Source organism: Meriones unguiculatus, chromosome 4 (genome assembly GCF_030254825.1).
Source record: "Meriones unguiculatus strain TT.TT164.6M chromosome 4, Bangor_MerUng_6.1, whole genome shotgun sequence".
Classification (NCBI taxonomy): domain Eukaryota; kingdom Metazoa; phylum Chordata; class Mammalia; order Rodentia; family Muridae; genus Meriones; species Meriones unguiculatus.
The window spans coordinates 5,152,580-5,177,603 of record NC_083352.1 but is presented as its reverse complement, the minus strand read 5'-3'; the positions used below and the strand labels follow the sequence as shown (position 1 = coordinate 5,177,603).

The following is a 25,024-nucleotide window of genomic DNA, read 5'->3' as shown; positions in this document are numbered from 1 at the left end:
TAAGCAGGTCTCAGGGCAGCTACATACCAGCTGAGTAGCAGGAATTGTTGGGCAGCGTTCTTGGCATGTTCTGGATACACCGGAACAGGGTCACCAGGCTCAGCTCATCCCCGAAGACATGAACTTTCTTCCTCTGGATGAGATGACCCATGGCAAAGATGGTGTCCGTGTATAGGACCTGAGGAGCAAGCCAGTATGCCGTCAGATGTGCAGGACAGAGAGTGCGCTGCGGCAGGGACTGGGGGGAGGTCGGACGTACCTGGCTGTAGATGAAGAAGTAACCCGTTTGCCTCACCACTATTTTGTTCTCTTTTTCCTCCAGGGCGTTTCCTCTTTTAAAGCTGAGAAGCCATGGGACAAACGTGTAGGACCCTGGGGTGGAGCGGATTACTCATGAGAAAGCAAACTGAGGAAAGCAGGTCTCCCTTCCATTGAGTTTGAAACCGCACATCACATATTCTCAAAACTGGAAGGAGGAGGAGGACTATTTTCCACTGGACTACCTGCCACACCTGTTTGAGCATGGGCAGCCTCAGATGCGCATGCCTGGGAGGCCCCACTCCACAGCATTGCCTGCGTTTCCTTTGTTGTTCTGTACGGTGGCTATTTCTTTATGAAGGTTTGGATCTGGGGTTGAAAGAAGGCTGAAGGAGAGAGCAGATGTCACTCTGCACAGCACACTGAGGGAGTGTCTTCTTCCATCTCCTGAGTAATCAGGTGAAGAGCTTTGGAAAATGTGCCTGGAGGAAGTAAGTCCACCCGCAACCTGGCAGCCAAACACAGCTAGGAAATGCAGACAGCCCTTCCCAGACTGCCCTGGGAAGGGCTCAGAAGCTGTGGTACCAGGGTTATGACATTCAGGCCTGGGGTGGGGGTGGGGGGGACTCTGTTCAGTACCATGAGACCTTAATCCTATCCAGAGGGGCAGGAAGTCCTGCCCAGGGTTGCTCTGAGTGCGAACAGGAAGGGCACACAGAGCAACAAGCAAGGGAACCAAGCCAGCAGGCCAGCACGAAGCAAGGTGCTTCCTAGACCTCACGCCAGGAGGAAAGGACAAATGTGCATTTCCTAGGAAGAGCTCGCTCAGACAGCAGTGTGCACAGACGCAGCATGCAAACATTGATGTTAGGCTGCGGCTCAACACTAGACCAGGAAAGGAGCTATAAACTAAATGAAGGGAGCAGCTGCAAAGAACAGGGACATGGCACAGTGAGGACAGAAGAGCAAGAACACCGTGGTGTGAGTCTAAACATGCCAGACTGTCCTTAGACCGTCTGTCTTAAAATGTCGCCTCAATCGGAAAAAGGGGGTCAAAGGCCAATCAAACGGGTCGAAAAGAGACGCTATATTCACATCCATATTTCTGCGTCTGTCTCACAGCTTCATGCGTGCTGTGGCAAAGCACAGGCCACCCTTCTTTTCGACAGCCACATGGCACCATCCCTTCTTGCCCACATCACGTAACCCACTCCTCTGTCGACGGACATCAAGTTGATTTCTTGGCTGTTCTGATTGCTACTACAATGACGCTGGGGAACATACAAGTGTTTCTTTAGAATATTGATTTAGTTATCTTTATAAACCCAGAAGTGGAATTGCTAACTCATACTGCAGTTCCATTTTTAATTTTTTTGAGGGGGGAAGCTCCATAATTTTTTTCTACAGTGGCTGTACTAATTTATATTCCTAATTCAAATACGGCTCTTATCAGAAGAAGACTAAACAAGAACTGCATATTTTCTGAAAATTTGAAGGAGTTAAAAAAAAAATCAGCAGTAAAACAAACCAGATGCCACTCAGGCTTTCGTGAGTAAGGATCACTAAGTTGGCTCCTCCAGGAAGCATAGATGGGGGAGGGGTAGACGCTAGGAGAGAGTGGGTGGGAAAGTGGGGGTACAGAAGCATCGTGGGACCTCGTCAGCCTGTGTCTTGTGTACAGTCACTCCCTGGAGGCAATTCCATTGTGTGTGCACCACTGAGTGTGCCAGTGATGATCAGGATAAGAAACTCAGAGAAACTGAGGTCACATCAATCGCAAGTAGCAAAGGCTAGCCCTCTTCACTGTATGCAACACAATCCCAGTGAGACTTCTGTAATGAATCAGTTTTTATTTTGTTTAAATGACATGATGTGCCCAAAGTGTGTTGAGTCACTGAATACTGAACAACCAAGGAAGACTTAGTATAAAGATTGCTGGGAGTCGGGCATGGTGGTGTGTACCTCATGACTGCAAGCTGGGAGTTTGAGGCCAGCCTGGTCTACCTGAGCAAGTTCCAGAACAGTTAGGCTCTACAGCGAGAGCCTGTCCCAAATAATACATAACGTAGCAAACAACAACAACAAAAGTCAGTATTGCAACAGAATTTTAAAACAGTGATTATGCTGAAGGTGATTGTGTTCACGGTTTATTAGAAAGGAGTTGATGATTTCAACATAGAGGACCTTCCCCCACACAAAGCACACACACCGTGGGTCGTAACTCCGCTGTGCTCAGGCCTGCTGGTTCGTCCACCTGCCACTTCCCAGGGCTTAAGCAGTTTTTATCCCATCACAGACATGCATCTAATAATCGTTGAATTAGTAAGTTCCAATTTAAGCCCAAAATAACTCAAACTGATGATTGCTGTGGTATTAGCCACAGACACTCGCTGGCCTTTGTAAAAATTTGGCTAAATATGCTACTGAAAGCCTGGGAAATGAAACACCACCCCTTCTAGAGTTGGTAGAGAAACCTGCCAACAGATTTCTAAAAGTACTTTGTAAAAAAGTATTTACTTACTAAATTTTGTCTTGATTAATTTAAATTTATTTACTACCTCTTTACATTTTTGCCTTTTTTTTGGTCAAATATCCTGATTAAAAAGAGAGCTCATGCATGCTTGTTTTTATTCACTCTTCATATTCATCTTCTACTGTATACATGCACACAGGCACACACGCGTGCGCACGCACAAATATAGGCACACACACAGCCACAGGTTAAAACCTCCGTGATCAGAGTTGATTAAAGTCAACTGTGCTTTCAAATGCCTGCAGAGCCAGCCAATTTGCTCATGTTAATTCTAAATCCTTCAAGCAAACAAACCAGGCAACATGTCAAAAGCTTATAGGAGTTGAAAACTTAAGTATAAATATCACAACATGCTTAAAATGCACTCAGAATTTCACTATAGGCATCAGACCACAGATAAACAAAAGCACTAGCTTCTGTGTTGAGACTGTCTAAGCTGCTATGCCTTACTCCCTGTGCGAGGCCATGTGGGGATCTGGGGGCAGGTATGAAGAGTCCTGACGCCACTGTTGTCAGCTAAAGGCAGACATCGTTTTGTAGTGTGTGAACTCAGTTTTAGGTGATTGATGTATTAAAGTGCTTTAAAATAATAAAGCTAATACATGAATGGAATAAAAGTGTCAGTGATGATATGTAGAGACAACTCACATGCATTGTCCAAGCGTGCCCAGGAAAATGTACGTCTGCTTTCTTCAGACTCTATTGAGAGTTAAAGGTCACCTTGACCTCCATGAAATGCCCAGTGCGCTTTCAAGGTGTAAGTGAACGAAAGACTTCCTCCAGTGCCTTTGGGTGGAAAGCCTCATCCCTTCCTATCTGTGGAGAGGCGTGAAGAACACAGCTGCCAGGGCCCCAGCTTGACTGAAAAAGCCATGGAAGTACTGAGGAAGGACCCCAAGGCTTCGGAAGGAAGTGTGAGGTGTGGTCTGAAGAGATAACAGGAGGAAAGTACTTCCTGTGCAACTGTGAGGACCAGGGTTCAGTTCCTAGCACACACATTGCAGCTCAGAACCTTCTGTAATTTCAGTCCCAAGGGCTATGATGCCCTCTTCCAGTTTCTGCAGGCTCCAGCTATACATGTGGTGTGCATACATACATACAAGCAAGTACTCATACACATGACGTAAAATAAACACATAAAAATTTTAAAAAGAATATAGGCACATTAATACAAACCCAGAAGGGCATTGTCTTGGTGGCCCATCCTGAGTAAGTCAGCACCACAAAATTCAAGCAAACGGATATGTAGGAGAAAAACCACAACAAAGTCTTGCATGGTGGCTGAATATGTTAATCTATAAAATAGAGAGAGAAACAAAAAATAATGGCTTAACAAGAAAGAAAAATGTATACTAAGCCATCACAATGTAGATTATACAACATAATTGTATTGGTAAGTGAATATCCATTTACCTTAAATCCACCAGTTGCTTCATTTGTAACAGCTCAACAAATGTGATATGGACAAGTCAAGTAGCAGAACTTCAAACATTTTAACAGCACATAAATTTCATTAAAAAGTATCACATCACTGTCCAAGACTGCATGCCAGAGGACTGGAAGAACAGCTGTCAACAACTTATTTAAGACGGGGGGGATGGGCAGACACTGTTTAACAAGGTGATGAGCTATCCCAGGCCATAAGGAACAGCTGGATAGAATGGATCCAGCCTCTTCTGATCAAATTTACACCAGCTGAGGAGGTCAATGGAGAATGGCAGGCTGCACAGCCTTAGCAGGAAAGACTGTGTCGTCTTCTTCTTACCCACTTAACCACACCCCGTCTATTTTGGCAGGAGCCATGGAGATGGGAACCTGAGCTCCTGGCAGCCACTGGCTTATATGAGGCCTACAGTGCTCACCATGCTGGTAAAACAGTATGGCTGTGTGTGTGTGTGTGTGTGTGTGTGTGTGTGTGTGTGTATCATGGAACACATATAGAGATCAAGAGGAAACCTGTGGAAGTTGGTTCTCTCCTTCAACTGTGAGTTCTGGGTATTGAACACATAAACAACTATGCCAACAATATCACAACAAACCACAGATGACTCTGGGATAGGTAGGGTACCTGATTTCCAGAATCACCACATTACTATTTTCAAACTGCCTAATTTTCAAGCAAACATTAGAAGCCACAAAAAATATATAAGGAAACTATGGGCCAACCACAAGAGTAATTAAAACCTTAACAGAAACCGTCCCTGAAAAAAAGCCAGACATGGAACTATTAAACATGTTTATGTAACTGAAGGGAACCAGGATGGTGACATATAAACAAATGCTTCCAATAACTTCCTCAAATTCTTCTTTAAAAACACAATAGTTATGAACTCATGCTGTGAAATCAGAATCACCATGGTTCTGAAGCCAGAAACCACAAGAAACTCCATACCAAACATTAATCATGAATGTCAGTGCAATGCTCTTTGGCGTGGTGCTAAGATCAGGGACAGAACTTTGATTACTGATGCCCAACACTGCACTGAAATTCTAGCTAAACCAGCTAGGAGACAGGATAGACAGAAGGAAAGGCATCCAACTGAAAGGAGTAAAATAAAACCATTTACAATCACACAAAACAGTGACCTACAGAACAGATATTAAACCCAATAAAACTAACAAGTATATTTAGCTAAGTTGCTGTATAAAGGATCAACTCCCGAAAGTCACTTTCATTTCAACCAAGAAGGAAAAATGAGGAAGTGAAGACAATTCCATCATTGAGATCATTAGTTATGCACTGAGCTTGTGTCTTCCCAAAACTCACATACTAAGTAATATATCCCAGGGATGTTGTTGGGAGTAGAGTCTTTAGGAGATATTATGATGCATACATTCTCTATTTTCTATCTTTCTCTCTGTCTGTCTGTCTATCTGTCTGTCTATCTATCTATCTATCTATCTATCTATCTATCTATCTATCTATTTTGTTTTTTAGAGTCAGGGTTTCTCAGTGTAGGCCTGGGTGTCCCGGAACTCACTCTGTAGACCAGACTGACCTCAAGATCAAAAAGATGTTCCTGCCTCCTAAGTGTTGGTAATAAAGGCGCCACCGCCACCACCTGGCTTGGTACTGGTGTCCTTTAAAGAAGAGATGTGAGGTACTCTTGGCTATCTTATCCATTGTGCAAGGTTACAATGAAAGGACAACCACCCCAAAATACAAATGTATGTTTAAAAGACCTCCTGGAAACTTGCATTGGATTTTTCAAGCCCCTAGTTTTGTAAGAAAACAATTTGTTGTTTAAACAATCCATTCTATGGCAATTTATTATAGCCACCTAAACTGAGACTGAATTCAAATGAATAAAATGCCTAGGAATAAATTTACTCAATGTGTTAAAAGATGCATGTGATAAAAGTTATAAAATATGCTAAGATTAACACATGAGACATAAATAAGTGGGAAGATACCTCATGCTCACGGACAGATAACCTTAACGTTATTAAGATAGCAACATCACTTGATCTCTCTGAAGAGTCGTACCGTTACTCTACAAATGCAGTGGTTCTTTTTTTCTAAATAGACAAGAATCGTTGATTATTGACAAGGGTACTTGAGGTTCCAAAACAGTCTTTAAAATGACACACAATGTTGAATAGTTAATTCTCCCAACTTTAAAATTTTACGGAGCTATAGTGGTCAAAATACTGTTGTGTTTTGTTGCAAATGTAGACCCAATAAACCAGCAGAATACTGAATACAGAAATAAAATCATGCCTCTAGACCCAACTGGATCTTTACAAATGTGCCAGTCCCGCGCAATCCTCTCCAACCAATGATGCTAGAAAAACTAAATATTCTACACATTATGGGTGACGTTGTGCCAAGGTCCACACCAGACACAAACCTGACTAAAATGTTCCAATGGCATAAGTGCAGATACAAGTGTCTTCAAAATAAAAACATATGATCATTAGAAGAAAGCAAAGGTGTCAGTTGTGCTGCTGAGTTTGTTGGCACATCAGCAATAGTACCCAAAGCATGAGAAAGAAAGGGGAATCAATACAGAAATCTGACTTCATCAAACCAAATACTGCAGACCAGCTTGGTAACACAGTGGTTGTAGCCCAGCACTGAGGAGCTGGCTGGAACTGCGGACCAGCTTGGTAACACAGTGGCTGTGACCCAGCACTGAGGAGCTGGCTGGAACTTCGTGGGCAGTCACCGTCTCAACAAACTGCAGAGTACCCTCAAAGTCAGGGAAATATTTGCACAGCAAGCATTTTCGTAAGGGTTTGTCATCTGTACTACAGTTTCATATCTCACCAGCAAAAAGAAAAATAATTCAGTTAGGAAGTATAAAGTAGTCAAGGATTTGAATAGACATTTTCCCAAAAAAGTCACCCCAAAATTCAGTGAAATTTGGAGTGATGCTTAAGATCAGAACCCAAAAGGGAAGTGTGAATCAGCACCATAAGGCTATTTGCTCTGGAGAGGAAAGCAGCATCAATATGTAAGCTTTGGGTTGGCGCTTCTGTCCTTTCATTGGCCCCTTCTGCGTTTAAAGTACATCCTTGTGGTTATCAGGCAAAAACTCTAGACTGTGCTCACAGGCAACCCAAAAGTTAAGAATGTCAACGGGTAATTCTCCCACCCTGTGCCTGATACTTGTACCAATGCATTTTTAAAAAAATGCTTTGACTAATGACTTTCTTTTGTTCTGTAGCTATAAAAATGTCATAGAGCTTTTGACACTGGACATTTCCCAGGGCAACCTGCATCTGTGTTCCTGGTCCATCATCACTCACACTTGGAATAAGAATGCAAGTCATCCTTCTCTTTGTTTGTGCTCTTGAGAACTTATGAGACTTCACCTAAGACGCCAGATGATATACTAAGCAGTAAGATAAAAAATGTTATCTGTTTGGGAAAGACTTGCTGCCCATTGCAAGGGGCAGTGGTTCACGGCATGCAAACTCCCTTCACATGTAAGTCTCTCTCTCCTGTAAACCTACTGGACTCCTCCCTATAGAACCATTGCACGGCACAGTTCTCATGTGTATGTTCCTGTGCTCAGCTGGCTAGACAAAACCAGCCTATGTAGGCAAAAGGCCATGGAGTTCTGGCAGCAGCTCAGGCCCATACACCTGTACCCGTGGCACAAAAGCAAAGAGGATGCAGTGTTTTATGTGGATTGAGGCTGATTTTTCCCCCTTTTGACAAATGTGTAGAGCAAATCTTTCCTAAGCTTTGTTTTAAATGTTATCTTCAGTTCTTCAGCTGTTCTTCTGGCTTGAGTTCTCTTCTTAGAAAATCAGTTGATTTCTGAGTACTGCAAACATGGTTTTTGGAAACAAAAAGCTATAAACAAGCATAGCTTTTCAGATTGTCTGGAATTTGTTCATCATTTAACACCATTAAAATGATGTACAAACGCATAAATGCAAAGACTCAACTGCAAAGGTCAACCTGTACTCATTATCTGTCCTAACATGTTTCCCCATTCCTGGTCATCACGTATGGTCTCAAACTCCAGCTGCGGGTCAAGGACTCAGAAATCCCCATGCACTAGCTGCCTCTATTTCCCTTACTTCCCAGCTGCCCTTTTATGGTCTTTACTTGCTAACTTATGAGGTTGCTTCTTTTCTCTTTTCTCCCCACTAGTGGTCAAACTCCATCAAAGTAAAACCCACATACATTTTCTTCAATACAGACACTAATATCTCAGTCACTCAGTCATTGTATATTCTTAATTAGTGCATGTAAGATGAATAATACATCAACAAATGAGTAGACAGTGATACATGTATATAATGGGGTCTTATCCAGATGTAAAATGAATGAAATTATTCATGGATGGAACTAGAGGTCCCTGTCTTGAGTGAAACACAGACCCAGAAAGAGAAATACAGTATGATTCTGATGTGTGTGTGTGTGTGTGTGTGTTGTGTATATATGTGTATGAAGCATGTATGTACAGGCATGTGTGCGTGGGTGTGTACATGCCTGTTCACATGTATGTGAATGTGCATGCATGTAGAATGTCCCAGACTATGAATAAGGAGGAGGTCTATAGGAAGTGAGAGGAAAACATGCAGGGACACCTGTGGTAAGAAAGCTGAAGGGAGGAGGCAGATCTTTAGGCAGGATAAGGAGGGCAGCAGGAGACACATGTATGAAAAAGTTGCCGTGAACCTCATTTCTTTGTGCTCTAGTGAAAGTTAACTGAAGATCAACTATGCAGGCTGGAGGGATCATTCCTTTCTAGAACATTTTTGTGTTGTCAAAACTGCAATGAATCACCAAATATTTACTTTTGAGTGTGCTGCTGTTTATGAGAGTAGCGTGGCGACTCGAATCCAGAAGAAACTGGATTAAATAGGGAGAGAAAAGGTTTTTCTGGAGTAGGGCGTTGGGTTTAGCAGTGTGGTGAAGAGCTGCATGAGTCCTCCAACATACTGGAAGGAGCAGCTAGCTGCTTCCCAGAGGCTTATCAACAGAGCCCTGTGTCACCGACCTTCCCCTGGCTCAAAATTGTGGGTGGCGTTATTTGGGAAACGGGGTGAAAAGTGTATTCTTGTGTCTGGCTCATATTAGAGAAAATACTTTTCTCTTTCTGAAGTTAAAACCAGCAGATCTTCAAGACAGCAGAAATCAGCTTGAAAGCATTCCACTCTAAAGGCTGAGTAATCCATCATAAGTACCCAGTGGACATTAAAAACTGGTCAATTACACCTCTAGGACATGGCAGCCTTGTTTCCATCCCATTAGAGTTCTGCAGCCAAGGATCACGGGCAGATGCACGTGGATAGCTGTCTGTCCCGTCAGAAGCCAGCACTTCCCCGAAAAAAAAAAAATCAAAACTTAGTTTGTTCTGCTTATCTAAGATTCAATATTTGTGTCCCCGAGCCCATGTGTTTACTGTGTCCCCATCATGTAGAAAAGCTCCGTGTGATAAGGAGTCTAGACGGCAGCTTCTGGGCACTGCAGTTCAGACTCCGCCTGGGACCTGAAACTTACAGCATAAGCCACACCGGACTGAGGCCCAAGTGGACACAGAGCAGGGCTGGTCATTACCTTTCCGAATAGTCGGCGTGTCACTGTCTGCAATCAGCTGCAGACAGTCCTGAGTGACTGCAAAGCAAAAGACACAATGTTTTAGTTATCAGCAGAAGCAATGGGGCCCTGAAGAAGACAGAGGACACAGCTAACCCTGTTTCCCCAGAAGCACTAACACTTCCCACTGCTTGCACGATAGTGTCCTTAAGGCATCTTTGTGAAATTGGCCCCTTACTGGAATCTAAACACCCAGAGTTCTTGACACCCAAGGAGAGGCTCCTATGTTTTGGGGATACAGTGAGAAGCCATCTGTACCATTCAGTCTCAGTTCCTTTGAAATATTTCTAAAGGAAATTTATTCTCTTTTTTGTTTCTTTTTCTTCTCTGCATCTCTATGTTCTCTATTTCTTTTTTTTTTCCTTTTTACAATTTATTCATTCTATATCCTGATAGAATATATATTCCCCTCCCTCAACTCCTCCCAGTCCCACCCCTCCTTCTTTCTCCCTATCCCCTTCCCCTAGTCCACTGAAAGGAGGAGTTCTCCTCCTCTGCCATCTGCCCAGAGCTTATCAAGTCTCATCAGGACTGTCTGGATCCTCTTCCTCTGTGGCCTGGCAAGACTGCATCACCAGGGGGAAATAATCAAAAGCAGTCAACTGAGTTCACCACAGAGGCAGGCCCCCCTCTCCTTACCCCAAGACTCACACAGAGACTGAGCTGCCTATGGACTACATCTGAGCAGGGGGTCTAGGTCCTCTCCATGCATGGTCCTTGGCTGGTGCATTGGTTTCTGCAGGACTCCATGGGGTCAGATATTTTAGCTTTGTGGGGCTCCTGTCCCCTCCGTGACCTTCTATCCCCCTACTTCTTCCATAAGACTCCCTGTGCTCTGCCCAAAGCTTGACTGTAAGTCTTAGCATCTGCTTTGATCCCCTGTCGACAACTCCTAAATTTAAATATATTTTGATCATTTCTCCTCCTTCCCTAAGTCCTTCCAGATCCTCTCCACACTCCCTACCCATTAAACTTTAATTTCTTTCTCAAAAAAAAAAGAACCAACAAACACAAACCCAACACAACAACAAAACCCTTCAAAACCAATAAAACAAAATTAAATACCACCCAGAGACGACAACATAAACAAACAAGCAAACAAAACCTCCATCAAGCTGTAACTGAATAAAAGAACGCACACGCACACACACACACACACACACACACACACACACACACCTCTGGAGACCATTATATGTTGGTCAACTCCTCCTGACCTTGAATCTTGCCCTGAAGTGGGTGGTGTACCCAGTGTCACTCTACTGAAGGGAACTGGCCTTCCCTCTCCCAGCAGGTGTAAATGACAGTTCAGTTGTCAACCTTTACCCTAGTGGCTAGGTTTTCATTTCATTCATTCATTTTTTTAAAGATAACAAAACAAAATATAATAATATGAAACAAAAACTATGACATTGAAGTTGAACAGGATTAACCAACAGAAGGAAAAGAGACCAAGAGAGGGCACAAGAATCAGACTCACTCATTCGCACACTCAGGAATCCCATGAAAACACTAAACTGGAAGCCACAGCATGTACACTGAGGGGCTGGTGCAGAATGGGCAGGTCCTGGCTTTTATATCTACCTCATACTTGAAGAGTTAAGTTTATGAGAATTTTCTAAAATGATTTTTATTTTAAAAATCTAACATTAAATAGTGACTTGCTATAAAAATTATGATTTTTGTCATATCTGAAAATGAAAATAACTGCCAGAATTTGGTGCCAGGCAGAAGCAGTGACTACCATCCTAAGGCTTGTTGTGCCCTTGACATGGACAAGAGCTCTAAGAATTAGGTGCTGGGAGGCTAGTTTTAGAGAGTGAAGACTGCTCTCTCAGACCTCAGGGAGACCAGGAATGGGACCAGAGTTTAGATTTTATTTCACTCTAGAGCCAACATCAAGTTTTTTTGCCAGTGTATCTTGCATGGAAAAGGGGGGGGGCAACTTTAGAAATATGATGTAAAGTTTCTTGAGGCTAAACAGTCAATGAGACTCCTGGAATCATCAGGTCAATCCACACATATGCAAGGAGTAAAAAACAGTTGTTAAAAAAAGAAAATGGCCCACAACAAAGGCACAGGCTTTCTGCTGGTGCGTAAGGAGAGCCATGAAGCAGTAAATGCCTGTGCAAATGCAGATCATAAATCTAGGCATGCACTACAAATAAAAAGCACTCGGGAGGCAGAGGCAGAGTGATCTCTATTCACGGGCAGGCTGGTCTGTACAGTGAATTCCAGGCCAGCTGGCGCTGCCTAGTGAGACTGCCCCTCTAAAACATTGCTAATAAAGCTTAGCATACACTCGCTGTACAGTGCTCATGTCCATAAAGTGATTTTTCATCAATATATGATGTACTCTGACCACAATCGCTCCTCATTGCCCTCTCTTACCCCTCCTATGAGTATATCTCCTCTTTCCAATTAATTCCCAATTAATACCCTTCTGCTTATGTATGTGTGTTTGTGTGTATGCGCACACGCATGTGCATGCCTGTGTGTGTATTTACATTGTAGGTTCTGTATATAAGATAAAATATTACATTCATCTTGGCTGGGACGTCTGGCTTATTTTTCTCAGTGTGATGATCTCCATTTCTGTCAATTTTCCTGCACATGACATACTTTTGCTCTTTGTGGCTGAATAAAACTCCACTGTATATGTCTGCTTTTAAGGAAGGTTTCATACAGTTACTCTGTGTATGAAGTCTTTAGTCCAATGAAACAGTACTTGATACATATCTTCCTGATGAACACACAGTCATGCTAAGAACTGATCATGGTATGGAATGCTTGCTATGTCTCAGTGTTCAACTGAAAATGTTCTTACATTCAAACCTTGAAATAACAAAGTAACAATGTACCCGTGTTGGGCTGTTAAACACAAATTGTTAAAGAGAAGCCATAGAAGAGAGAACGTTCAGAAATCCTCCCTTGGCATTTAAAGGTGGAAACATAACATTAAAAACTACAATTTCTTTAGAACAGGGAAGTTTTCTAACTTCTTTTTTAAATTCATTTATCTTTATTAATTACAGCATATTCACTTTGTATCCCCGCTGTAGCCCCCCTCCTCATCTCCTCCCTCTTCTCCTCCAAAGCCCCTCTCCAAGTCCAATGATAGGGGAGGTCCTCCTCCCCTTCCATCCAACCCTAGCCTATCGGGTCTCATCAGGACTGGCTGCATTGTCCTCCTCTGTGGCCTGGTAACTCCTTTTTATGGTACTTGGGCCTCTCTGATTGCAGCAGAGAAAGCAAAGCTTCTGGAAGGCACCGAGTCTGAGAGAGTAGCATCCTCACACTTGAACTGCTACAGAGAACTGTTTGTTCTCATCTTTGTCCCATCTTGGGCCTGTGCCGGGGAGAGGAGGATTTACCAGGTTGGCTGCAGCGGCACAGCTCTTCACTGGAAACCCAGAGAAGCCTGACAGCAAGCTGAGCAACTGTGAATAAGAACAGCTCGCAAGAAGGAAAGAACACAATGTCTACAGCCCTTGCTCCCAAACTGCAGAGGATCCAGGGAAGTCATGGAAAACTTCGCTTTCCCAGAAGCTGTTCTTAGGTAGTTGCTGTTTCTGAGGTGCCACAGCTGGTCCTGTGGGCAGCACTGGTGCCAAGTGAGCGTGCACAGCTCTCGTCTTTGCCCCGCACTGGAAATGGCAGGATGTTAAACAAAGAAAAAGGTAAATTGCCTAATTCTACCTTTCCCTTGTTTGTGCATGCGAGGGTGTGTGTGTGTGTGTGTGTGACAATTAAGTGAAGTAATGCCAGTAAAATCTTAGTACCTATACCCTTTAGCACAACCACACAGTAACACCATCAGCAGTATTGGCACTGTTGACCTTCACAGAAGCCAGGCACACGCCTGGGAACACATTAGAACACCAGTGGAGCATTTTGTACTAACTGATGCTAATAAAGGCAAGATGCTTGAACTGCCTGTTGCAACTACTCTTCTCTGACTGTTTCATTAGGTCCACTGGGAGACTTCCACAACCCTAGTATCTGTGTCCTACCAAGTGTATCTATTGAAACCTACCACCAGTCCGGCAGGTAATATCATAACTTAATTCAGCTTGAAATAAAACTTGGCTCTAGCCTACACATTGGGGAAAAAAGGTTTTGGCATATATCATGAGAAGTCTATGAAAAAAATACCTACTGAAGAGAAAATTTGTTTCAAGAAGTGTTCCTCAGAGGAGGAAATGGGTCACCAAGCTGGTTATTCAGTACCAGAACCTCAGGTACCCAAGTGAGCTGCTTCAGTGGTACATGGTTCAGGAGTCTTTGGGCTTTTTTTTTTTTAATTTGAAATTATTAAATGTTTTCCAGTTCTTTATTATAAGAGTCATTCAATACAGAGCTTACTGTGGTGGAAGTTTTGGTTTCTTTAAAAACTCAGTTATGTTATATATGTTTCTGTTTTAATCCCAAGTGTGGGATATGGGACTGCCTTAGTTTATCCACAGTTGATAATTGCCTCATGCTGGGCTTGGTCTTTGCCAGCTGCAAATAGTCGAATTCTGAGGACTCAGAGAAGGTATAAATATGAGAGCTGTGGGGGGTGGAGGGGAGAATGAATGAGGGCTTTAAGGAGACAGACAGAGGAGAAAGAAGGCTGCTTGTTCATCCTCTGCATTTGCCCTTTGCTGAGACTGGTACCTTCCCAAAGAACCCATGACACTGACGAGCCAGAACTAAATCTAAAGAGGTCTACATCTCTTTTCCCTTCTAACCTTCTTTCTCTCCTAAAGTTGGGGGTTGGAAGGGAGGTAGTGGCTTAAGGAACCTCAAATAAAATAAAGTTTAAAAAACAGCACCTACTCTTAGTTTATAATACCTGTAGTTGTTCAACAAAAGAGTTGCTGCACAATGAACCAAACTCAGACAACTGTTGTATTTCCCAATAGTGTAGCTATTTAGCCACACCACTTTAGAGATGCATAGTCTAATGAAGAAATAGATATTGATACCCACTATGAAATTCATTGCTAGTGTTCAGTATTTCATGGGTTTAAGAAACGCCTTTCTCTCTCCCACCACTGAAATGATACAAAGTGCTTAACATAGTTTCCTTCTCAGCTAAGTTGGCAATAGCACTTGTCAAAGACTTTCTGAGCCACAAGCAGATATTTCCAAAAGTATACTTCTGGAAATCATGACATGATGATAATTAAAATCATGATAACTAATCTGAGAATGGTCACATTTTAGATCTCAAGAATATTTATTCATAAAAAGCTGCATAATGTGTATAAAAGGCAAAGATTGCTTTAGTGAAGTAAGTACTTTAGAAAACAAAATTCCAAAAGGATGAAGACAGCTGCCTTCACTCTGTACTGGTGGAAAGGAAAGCCAACACTATGCACAGTGTTGGTTGGGATGCTTAAACATCACCCATATGGAAAGCTGGTCTCCCCATTTAAAAGCTATAATTTGCAATATAACATCCATACACTTTGCAACCATGACATTTTTGAAAGACCTGACTTGAAACAGGAAAAAAGCCATTAATGTGAACTGCTGCTTTCTGTATCAGAATCCAAGGCCTTCGAGCTGCATCTGGTTGACCGCATACTTCAGCAAAGCTAAGCCTGATACAAACAGAGCCAGTGATGTAATTGTGGATGGTTATGACTGGTTCACAGGAAAAGAATGTCACACACAGAGCTCTTCTCCTGCAACACAAACTACTCACAGTGTGTCCTAACAATTACTTTGGCAATCACGTCAAGGACAGAAGAAAGCCAGACTTGAAAAGACATTGCAACAGATGAGCACCCCCATAACTCCATGTTCACAAGACAGAGGGGTGTGTCACCATGCCTATAAACATAACACAGCTCAGAAAATCTTTTCTGCTTCCTGCTTCTGTCTCTTTCCCATAGCCTGGGATATTGGGTATGTTTTTCCGAATGTATACAGTCCTCAAACCCAACTGAACTATTCTTGTCCATGGTTGGGACAGTTACAGAAGTGGTCTATTCTTGCCAGTGAAGTGAAGGTATATATTTGAAAATAACTGCTGGTTCCCCAAGTAACTAACTCGTCCTGTTACTGTTACTGCCAAGGAGACAGACCTCACACAGCAGAGTCAGGGCACACTGTCGATGGTGCAGCTCAAGCACACCACGTCCGTACCTGAAAAGGCTGGACTGTACCAGACCGCAGATCCGTCACTTACCTGACATATATTTGTGGTGTTATCAAAATCAGATCATATGGAAATTTACAGGCACTCTGTAGTAAACATAAGGAACTCATCCGTTTGCTAATTTGTTATTTTAAATATTATGTATAATGTATATAGAAATTGCTAATTTACTCTTTTAAATGTTGTGCTAACTTTGTTGAGTTCCTCCAAGTGCGCTGGGCTTCCCTCGACTCTTCTACAATGTGTTACTGCTCCTGTGAATATTCACAAAGAAGCCTAGTGCTGTGCAGAAGTCTGTGTGCTCATGGATATTCTACAGCTATTCATAATAGCTACGCCTACAAGTCCATCTAAAAATGAGCATTAAAAATGTGACACACATATACGTATACACAATATTCAGGCATGAAATAAATTATGCCATTTTCAGAAAAATGGAGGGACTGTAGATCACTAAGTGAAATATGACAGGATAAGGAAGATAAGTATGCATATTTGTTCATGCATGTGAAATCTACGCATACATACATATTTATGTATGCAGCATGATATATGCAGCACACATATATGACATTTTAACAGTCACAAGAGCACAAAAAACACAAAAGTAAAGGAGGGATTATCCGAAAGGAGGAAAGAGCCCACACGGCGTTGTGACAAAACTTCTCCTGGGGAGCTGCAACACGTCAGCCTTCTCACCCCAGATAACGAACCCACAAAGTATAGACACCGTGGAAGGACAACTTGATAAGCCATGAACTTTTTATTGTTTTAGTTGGGGTTACTTATAGGAGCAGAAATGATTCACCAATGCCTACTCCGGGATGGATGACAGCTCACAAAGCTGGTAATCTGGAGCTCACTGCACAGCCTGCAGGTAGCTCCACAGGTTGAAGAGTGTCCTTTCCAGCTGCCTCAGTTGGCCTAAACCTCTTCCAGGCAGCCTGGCTGGTTTCTGCTTCTTCCAGGCAGCTGGGCTGATCTCAGAGTCTTCTTTGCAGCTCAGAATCCTTTAGTCTGAGAAGGACCATTGGCTTTTAATGCTTACTCTAGCAGGGAGGAGCCTACTGAATTTGGTCAGTTTCAGGGACTTCCTGGAGCTATTTTGAACGTATACCTTCCTTTTTAGGCAGCTTCATCCAGGATGGAATGTTCCAGTCTCAGAGTAAACAGTTACAGGATACATAGGAAGGATGTAAAGGGGAGTTGGTGGAGGTACATATAGGATCCAAGTGCATGATATTGGGTATGAAACTGTTATAGTGAATCCTGTCACTTTATCTAGTTAATATGCATTTAGTCTTAATTTCAAATAAAAACCATGGTTTTACCTAATGAAAAAGTTGTTGCAGGGTAAAGGACAGCATACCAGAGTTTCACAGGACACATGCTCTGCTATGACACACACTCTGATCGATGCAGAAGAGGAGAGGGCTTGTTTGCCTACAATTCCATGTTACATGCCATTATTTGGAGAAAACTGGTAGGGACTCAAGCAGCTACTACACCGCATCCGCAGTCAGGAGCAGAGAGAGAGCACACCCTTCCTCGCTTGCTAGCTGTGGTCGGCGGGCTTTCCTCACTCTCCCATACCTCACTCCGTGCCTCCCACCGGGGACGATGCCACTCAGGACCGTCTGGGTCTCCTACATGATTTATTTGCCAGGAAGAGTCTCTTCTTTGATGATTCCGGTCACGTCAATTTTACTTAAAAGTAACCTATATGTCAGCCATCTGGAATTATTAATAAAACCACATCTCATTTGAAATTATGAAATAATTTTGAAAATAATTATTCATGCCTGAAAAACACAAAAGGTAAAACCAGGAAGTGTTGCTTGAAGAAGAGCTAGAAAGATGTCCCCAGCATCCTGCACCGTTCTGATTCTCAGAAAACGGTCTTATGTACTTTTTCAACATGCTGACCATTTTCCAGTACTATAACAAATTACACGTGTCACTCATTTGTTTTCTCTGTGTATCTCACGGTAATGGATGACTCTAGAGAACAGACTCACTGCTGTATTTGGCTGCATTGACTGGCTTGGCTTCCTGGCTCTCATTTCCCAAAACTTCAGCCTCAACCAGGACAGGGTTCAGAAATTTGGTTATCAGATCAGTATTTTCAATTTTAAAGACATTTTTGGAAACTGAACAGATGCCAGCTCTTGCAACACACATGCACAGGGCAGGGCAGAAGAGCCTGACCACTGAAGGAAAGAAGAAGAAGAAGGAAAAAAAAAATTCAGTGAAGTCTGGGTCAAAGATCACCTAGCAGCAGCCAGCTGTTCTAGGAAGGGGCCACCCACGCCTGGTAGAAGGCTCAAGTTCACCTAAGTGGTGGAGTTCTACACTGCATTCTTTTACAGACATGATGCAGTCTGTGCGGCAGGCTATGCCAGAAGGGCTAGGTCAACACTAGACATTTCCAAGTTGGCAGACATCACAGCTTTCCTTCCCTTGGACTGGATTATGGAGATCCAGCAAGGCCACTCAAAAATAGTATTGACATTTTTTACTTATCCAAGAAAATCCTCATGTTCCAATATTGGGTTGTTAGGTTTGTGTGTGCCACCCTCTAATTGCTTACATTTAAGGTTGTTAAATGCAGTGCAGCACCTGGGTGGAATGCGAACACCCACGTTTCATCTCCTGTTGAGTTCCTAGGTGAGCGTTCGTGGGTCTCTGCTTGTGGCCTGGTGCCACATAGTTAGGGGAGGCTACACAGAGGTATTCCCTGGCCCTGAGCTATCTTTGCAGCCCTCTAAAGTTCAAAGCCAATTCCAAACTGAGAAGCCTGTGCAAAAAAAATGGCTAAAAACAAAGGAGATTGACCCAAGTTGTCCAATAATTATTTGGCAATAAAATTCAGACGATGCAAATTTGTAAATCTTGAACTACCACGGTCCTTGTTCTCTGGTGACCTTTGGGCCCCTGTGGTTCTTTCACCTTCCTTTAAGTCTCAGAACTGTTCCTGTTTCCACCCCTATCTTACTACTACAGCTGTGGAAGCAGCTCTGAGAAATGTTACCCACAGAGTAATAAATACGAGAACTTTAAAAAAAGACTTTTGTCTTTCTAGAACCTATAGCAGATACTTCTGCATTTCCTGTTTACTAACAAGTGGCCAATGCTGGGTATTGCGGCTGGGGCACTGTGCCTGGGGGCAAAGGCTGAACCTCTGAGTTGCCTCCTAGGCCCTCTTTTAACTTTGGCTTGAGGCAGGGTTCACTGAGCTGCCTCTGGCTGGGCTTGAACTCTCCCTGTAGCCTCAGCCTGGAATTTGTGGTCCTCCTTCCTGGGCTCCAGAGCAGCTGAAAGGACATGCTAGTTTTGTTTGGCACTAAGCTGTTTGAAAGAAGTCACCTTCTTAGGCTCTAAAGATGCTCTTATTTGGATTGTGGGATGAATAAAATTATAGCTGGTGAGGGCTCAAAGCACAGGTCAATGTGCTGCCATTTTTTTAGGAAACTGGATTATGTAATATTTTCAATTATATTGCTATTTTTTTTTTAATTAGGAATCTTTCCAAACACATTTAAAGGATTAAAAGTGAATTGTTGGCTATGATAAGCTATTTGGCAATTTTTTAATCTTGGATTTCCCCACATTTCTGTTTATTATACGGTAATAGAGATGACCTTATAAAATACATTAAGCTTAATAAAATGTAATTTGAATTCAAAATAACTTTTAAAAATTATGCTAAAATACTAAGTTCTAAAAGTAAGTAAAAGTGATACTTGTCTGAAGATGACTTGAAGGTTTGGCAAGTGGACTGAAGGTCCACCCTTCCTTTCCACTGCTGTCAGGACATGAGATAGGATGTAGATGCCTGCCACAGCTCAGAAACACCCACAAGCAGCTGCCAAGTAAGAGCCTTGGTGAGGACCTTAACAGTCAAAGGAGCACTCCAAGGTTATTAAGTGCACAGAACACAAATCAGAATAACTAGATGTGTAACAAAAATTTATAAAAATGCATAAAACTTTCTCAAATAAGAAAACTATTAAACACCAATAGAAAATTCTTGTGTGTTTGTAGATAATCATTCTAGTAACTGATAACAAAATAAAATTTCCGAATTCAAAAAGATGGTATATAAAACAAGAGTCAATACTGGCAAGGAACAGGACACATTTCATTTCCTTCAGTCTCATATCTGCAACCTTCCCATCTTGGGTTTATGAATATTAGGAAAATATATGTGAACAAAAAATAAAATACATGTATCACACATTCACAGTACATTATTCTCTAAATTTTATCAATTATTAACTAATTGCCCTCCCACAATTACATCAACCTGGATGATAAAATCACAAATCTATAAAATATGCAAGTGGGAGAATTTTTAAAAATATGTCATTACATTATATTTAACCTTAAAATACCTTTCCCCTCTTTCCTTCTTTCTTTCCTTCTTTCTTTCTTTCTTTTCTTTCTTTCTTTCTTTTCTTTCTTTCCTTCCTTCCTTCCTTCCTTCCTTCCTTCCTTCCTTCCTTCCTTCCTTCTTTCTTTCTTTCTTTCTTCCTTCCTTCCTTTCTTTGCCCTTGTTTGCCTGGAACCCCATACAGATCAGGCTAGGTCTTGAATTCACAAAGGTCTGCCTGCCTCTACCTTCCAAGTGCTGGGATTAAATCATACATCATAGTTCTCTGCTATCTTTTACTATTAATGCTTTTAAAATGAGTCTCCGTTCTCTTTAGAACGGTGAAGTTGTGGATTATTTTGAAGCCAGTCTTTAGAAACCTGGATGTGTAGCAGAGAAGTCTTAGGGCCACGGTGGCGTCCCGACCTGACTGCGCACCGACGCCATTGAGATGTGAAGTTTTTAGTCCACCTCAAGCAGATGGGTAGGAGAACAAGCCAGTGCTAAAACTGTCTGACACAAATTCAGTCATGTAGAAAGAACTCCATGTGGAAGGTCACCAGCACAGGAGTCAGGGAGAATAGCGGCCTACTGTTTGAGGTGACAGGTGGAAGGGGGATGAAGGAAGAAGCAATACTCTGTGAGAGGATTTACCACAACAAAAGGCAGGGGATTAGTGAGGTCAGAGTCAGGGGCCCATAGTCATAACAAAAGACAAGTGATAGGCGCTTTGCTTGCTACTTAGGGAGCCAGGGGAGAAAGTGCTTGAACTTGGAAAACCAGAGGAAACAAAAAAATCTCCTTAACACATGCAACAGCTCTGTACAGATTTGAAGAACACACAAGATGTGGTGGTGAAAATATTTACATCAATGTGAAACTGTAAAAATTAGGATAGATAACCAACCAATCAAAAATTACAAAAGATGGATAAAAATTAAAAACTAATTATACATTACATTTACTAAGCTTACAAGCAAATTTGAGAAGCTAGTTGAAACTACAAAAGTATCAAAATGAAGGTTAAAGGGTGAAAAGGTAATGGCTACATAGAAACCGGTCATCCCAAAGATTTCCCAATAAGGAACTTGGATAATAAATTGTGATTCTGTCGAATGCATAGTTCCTCAGAAACAAGCGACACAAAAAACATCATGTATCCTGTGTCACGGTAATAATTAAACTCACTATTTAAAAAAATGAACAGTAGCTAAGGCTAAGGGAATCCCCGAGAGAGCAGTGAGATGCTTGCTGGAAAATCAGAGCGCGCAGCGGGGTCTACACCCTGTGGCTGCTGTCCCACGGCTGCGCGCGCTGCTAGTGCAGGCCCTGGGATTGCCTGCACTATTGCACACACAGCATGACACATGGGGCGTTAGTCCATATTCTGGAACTATGTGCGGGTATTCCATGCTCTGTGGTCTGTGTGCTGCTATTACATACACTGTGCTACTACTGTGCACAATGCAGTATGCATGCTCTAACTATTTCAGCAAAAAAGGTAGACGCTAGCTCACACTACACACAGCAAATTCTAAACGGAGCCAGATTTTTGGCTCTGCAACATATGTAATATTCCCATACTCTTTTGGCTTGTCGCTTAGCGAACAGATGGTTTTTGTTGCTTGTATGGCTTGAAAGGCATTTTTAACTCAGGCTATCAGGTAAAATGTTTTCATATGAATCAAGATGTGGGCAACAGCGAGAGAGTGTGACAAGCATTTCTGCTTTCCCGGGTGACGCAGGGAGGAACGATCATTTCTAGTAAACTCTCCACGCTGCAAACTGCTAGGGAATGTGGAGTCACCGAAGCCACTACAGAGCGATCACAAGGAAATTATAATGCACGTGGAAAGGCTGCGTCAACTCCAGTCTTTGTCATCTCTGCGCGTTGCGCACCTGTCACCAATGCGAGTGCGCGTGTGCGCGTGTCACACAAACAAGAGTAAACCCCACATGCTGCAGGGTTTGTCCACCTCTGAACTGTGCTGGAACGTGGGAACTCTGCACACCTTTGGGAAGGGACTGAGATGCAGGGTGGGCTCGTCCCTCTGCAGGGACAGGAAGAGCTGTGCTGCCGAGTCCCTGAGCACACTTTCCGCGTGAGGGACGCGCCCACCCTAGTCCTCTGTCAGCTCTTACAGAGCACAGAATCCTCCTGGCCACACACTCTGCTCTTCGTAGGGCCAGGCACACCATGCATTCTATTGCATCTGCTACAAAGCTACGGAAAGCGCTTCGCCCCCCACAGCGGCTGCAGGCGTGCACCGCACAGCCCCAGCTCCGGACCGCTGTGCCCAGACAAACCTGTTTCTTCCGGTCCCGGGAAGGAGCGTCTGTTTCTGCGGCCCAGGCTGGAGTTGTGGGGTCCAGGAGCTGCCGGTGCCAGGAGCTAGGAATAGAGACACCACCCCGTTACTGGACAGCAGCCGGGAGCAGTGCGCCTGGGGCTGCCGGATAGGGAGAGGAGGAGTGAACTCACCTGGGCTCCCGCGGTGGCCCCCGGAGCCTCCGCCCCCGCAGGTGTTGCGGAGCTTCGGTAGCCCTGCAGCTCCGTGCGCAGGCTCGTCAGGTCGGCTTGCAGGGCAGCCAACCGGTACAAGGACATCACTGTGAAGCCGCTGGACAACAGGGCCAGCAGGAGGGTCGCGGCCAGCAGCCTGCCATCCCTGCAGACCCCCACCCAGGCACCCTCCTTCTGCGGAGTGATGGGAACACACCCCACTTTCATTTCTTCTCCTTTCTCAGGGTAAAAGGAAAGGCGCAGCCGCTGGGTGTCTGCAGCCTCATCCATTCCACGATGAATACTTTGAAGGTCTGAGTCTTTGGAGTAAGTGACTATGGGGGTGGGTCATTTCCTGTCGTCTGTGTCCCCGGAGGCTGCCCTCAGGGCATGACAGGGCTGGGCTCCCCCAGGAGCACTCTCCTGACTTTCTCTCTTCTACATCTTTTGCCACCCTGAAGTTGGTTCACTGGCTCCGGCCTTCCATTGATTGCTCAATCTGTCTTCCTCATTTCACTTTCAGTTTTTGTAAGATTTTTCATTCCATCTCAACACAGTTCTGTTTGGTAGATGGGAGGCCTCTGACACGGCTGGGGACAGCTTGGGGTTCAAACTGGTCCACTCCAGACAGAACTTTAAGACAAATTTATTGAAGGTGCTTTCCCTTCAGCATGCACTTGAGAAGTGTCTCCTTGGGGTCACGTGGCTTCTCAGGAAGGGGAAAGGGACAGCAAAGGCCTACTGGTGTAATAAAAGATAATTAATGTGCAAGTCAGATAAGCCGGGCGCTTGAACACTGGCCCGAGTTTGGCTGCAGGACAAGGAACTTAAGAGCTCCCTCGTGGAAGATGAAACGAAGGGCCTCAGAGCACAGTGAACTCCATGCGAACTTCTCTGCTCTTCTGTTGACCATGCAATAAAGATCAGGCTAGAGATCCAGGGCCTCTCTGGGGGCTCTTTAGATGTGGGGTTGATTACAGGGAAGCAGGGCTTCCCTTTTGCCTCTGAGACTCAATGAGAGAGAAACGTTTGGCTCAGTGCTCCCCGCCCTCCATAAGCTGTGCCTAGGGTTGATGCATAATTGACCGCATAATTGACTATTTTCACAGGTGAGGACACAGATGGTCCTGAATCTATGGCTGGGATTGGTGGCGTGCAGGCACAGTTTCATTCATTTCAGTCTTTCCTGGTCTGCAAGGCAGGTTGGGAGCCCAGTACCTCAATATCAGCATAGACCATTGAGCACTTCCTTAGACTGCATAGTGACCATTTGCTTAAACCTCAGACTGCTGAGCTCTGTCTCATGCTACCTTCCCTTGTGACCTTAGGAAGAAAGTCTCAGGAACAAGAAGGCACAGAGGAAAGGACTCCAGAGGCAGGATTCCGGCACCAAGCCTGCCTCGGCCTCTTGTCCCCTCTGTGTCAATTCCAGAGCCTCTGTGTGGATCTTTTCCCTCCACAAGACAGAGTGTCCTGGAGTGTTCTCTTAGACCAGGTGGCCTTGAACTCAGAGATCCGCCTGCCTCTGCCTCCCGAGTGCTGGGATTACAGGCCTGAGCCACCACGCCCAGCCAGTTTCTTCATATGGAAAGAAGATAGTGTGTATCCCTGGGGCTTCGAAAAGGGCAGGAGGAAGCAACTGATGACATTCACCATGCTTTCATTTCATATTCTTTCCTATCAAAGCACAGATGCGGGATTCGTGCTCTTAGAGTCAGTGCTGAAGTTGGTATTATTTTGTATGGGTGTCCCAGGAACATGGGCAGGGTTCTTCACCAAGACACATTTTCCCTTTTGCACAGTGTCGAAGAAATTTTTTGAATTAAAATTTCCGGTCTCATTCCTAAATCTTCCTCACTGGGGTTGCAGTCTTTTCCTCCTGTGAGTTCTAAAGAACTTTTAAACCAGTTGCTACAATTTTTACCCCCAAGTGAGCTGCTCTCTAACTTCCCAAGTGGAAGTGGAATTGTATGTGTGTGAGTTTTTGTAGGTCTGGCATAAATCAAAACATGTCACCATGCTCCAGGCCAGTGAGAGAGCACCATGGATAGTGACCCCTGGTGTAAAAGGAGGTTCTCGAAAGACCTTCACCCTAAAGAGATTAACTCACCCATGAGACTGAATGGTAGTCCTTTAATTCCACCACA

The 25,024-nt window shown here is 43.6% G+C and overlaps 1 protein-coding gene across 3 annotated transcripts in view; it reads right to left on the bottom strand.

Annotated features, from left to right (window-relative positions):
* Tnfsf13b (TNF superfamily member 13b) overlaps window positions 1-24,310 on the bottom strand; it is a 29,868-nt gene extending 5,558 nt beyond the window's left edge. The window contains exons 1-5 of one of the 3 annotated variants that reach the window (XM_060381365.1): window positions 22,857-24,310; window positions 22,682-22,766; window positions 9,756-9,869; window positions 260-372; window positions 28-178 (exon numbers count right to left, since the gene is read on the bottom strand). In XM_060381365.1, the coding sequence (XP_060237348.1) occupies window positions 28-178; window positions 260-372; window positions 9,756-9,869; window positions 22,682-22,766; window positions 22,857-23,168 (775 nt within the window). In that variant the 5' untranslated portion in view covers window positions 23,169-24,310. The remainder of the gene's footprint in view (window positions 1-27; window positions 179-259; window positions 373-9,755; window positions 9,870-22,681; window positions 22,767-22,856) is intronic. The other 2 variants (XM_021648249.2, XM_021648250.2) reach the window with 2 other exon arrangements.
* Between the last annotated feature and the right edge of the window lie 714 nt (window positions 24,311-25,024).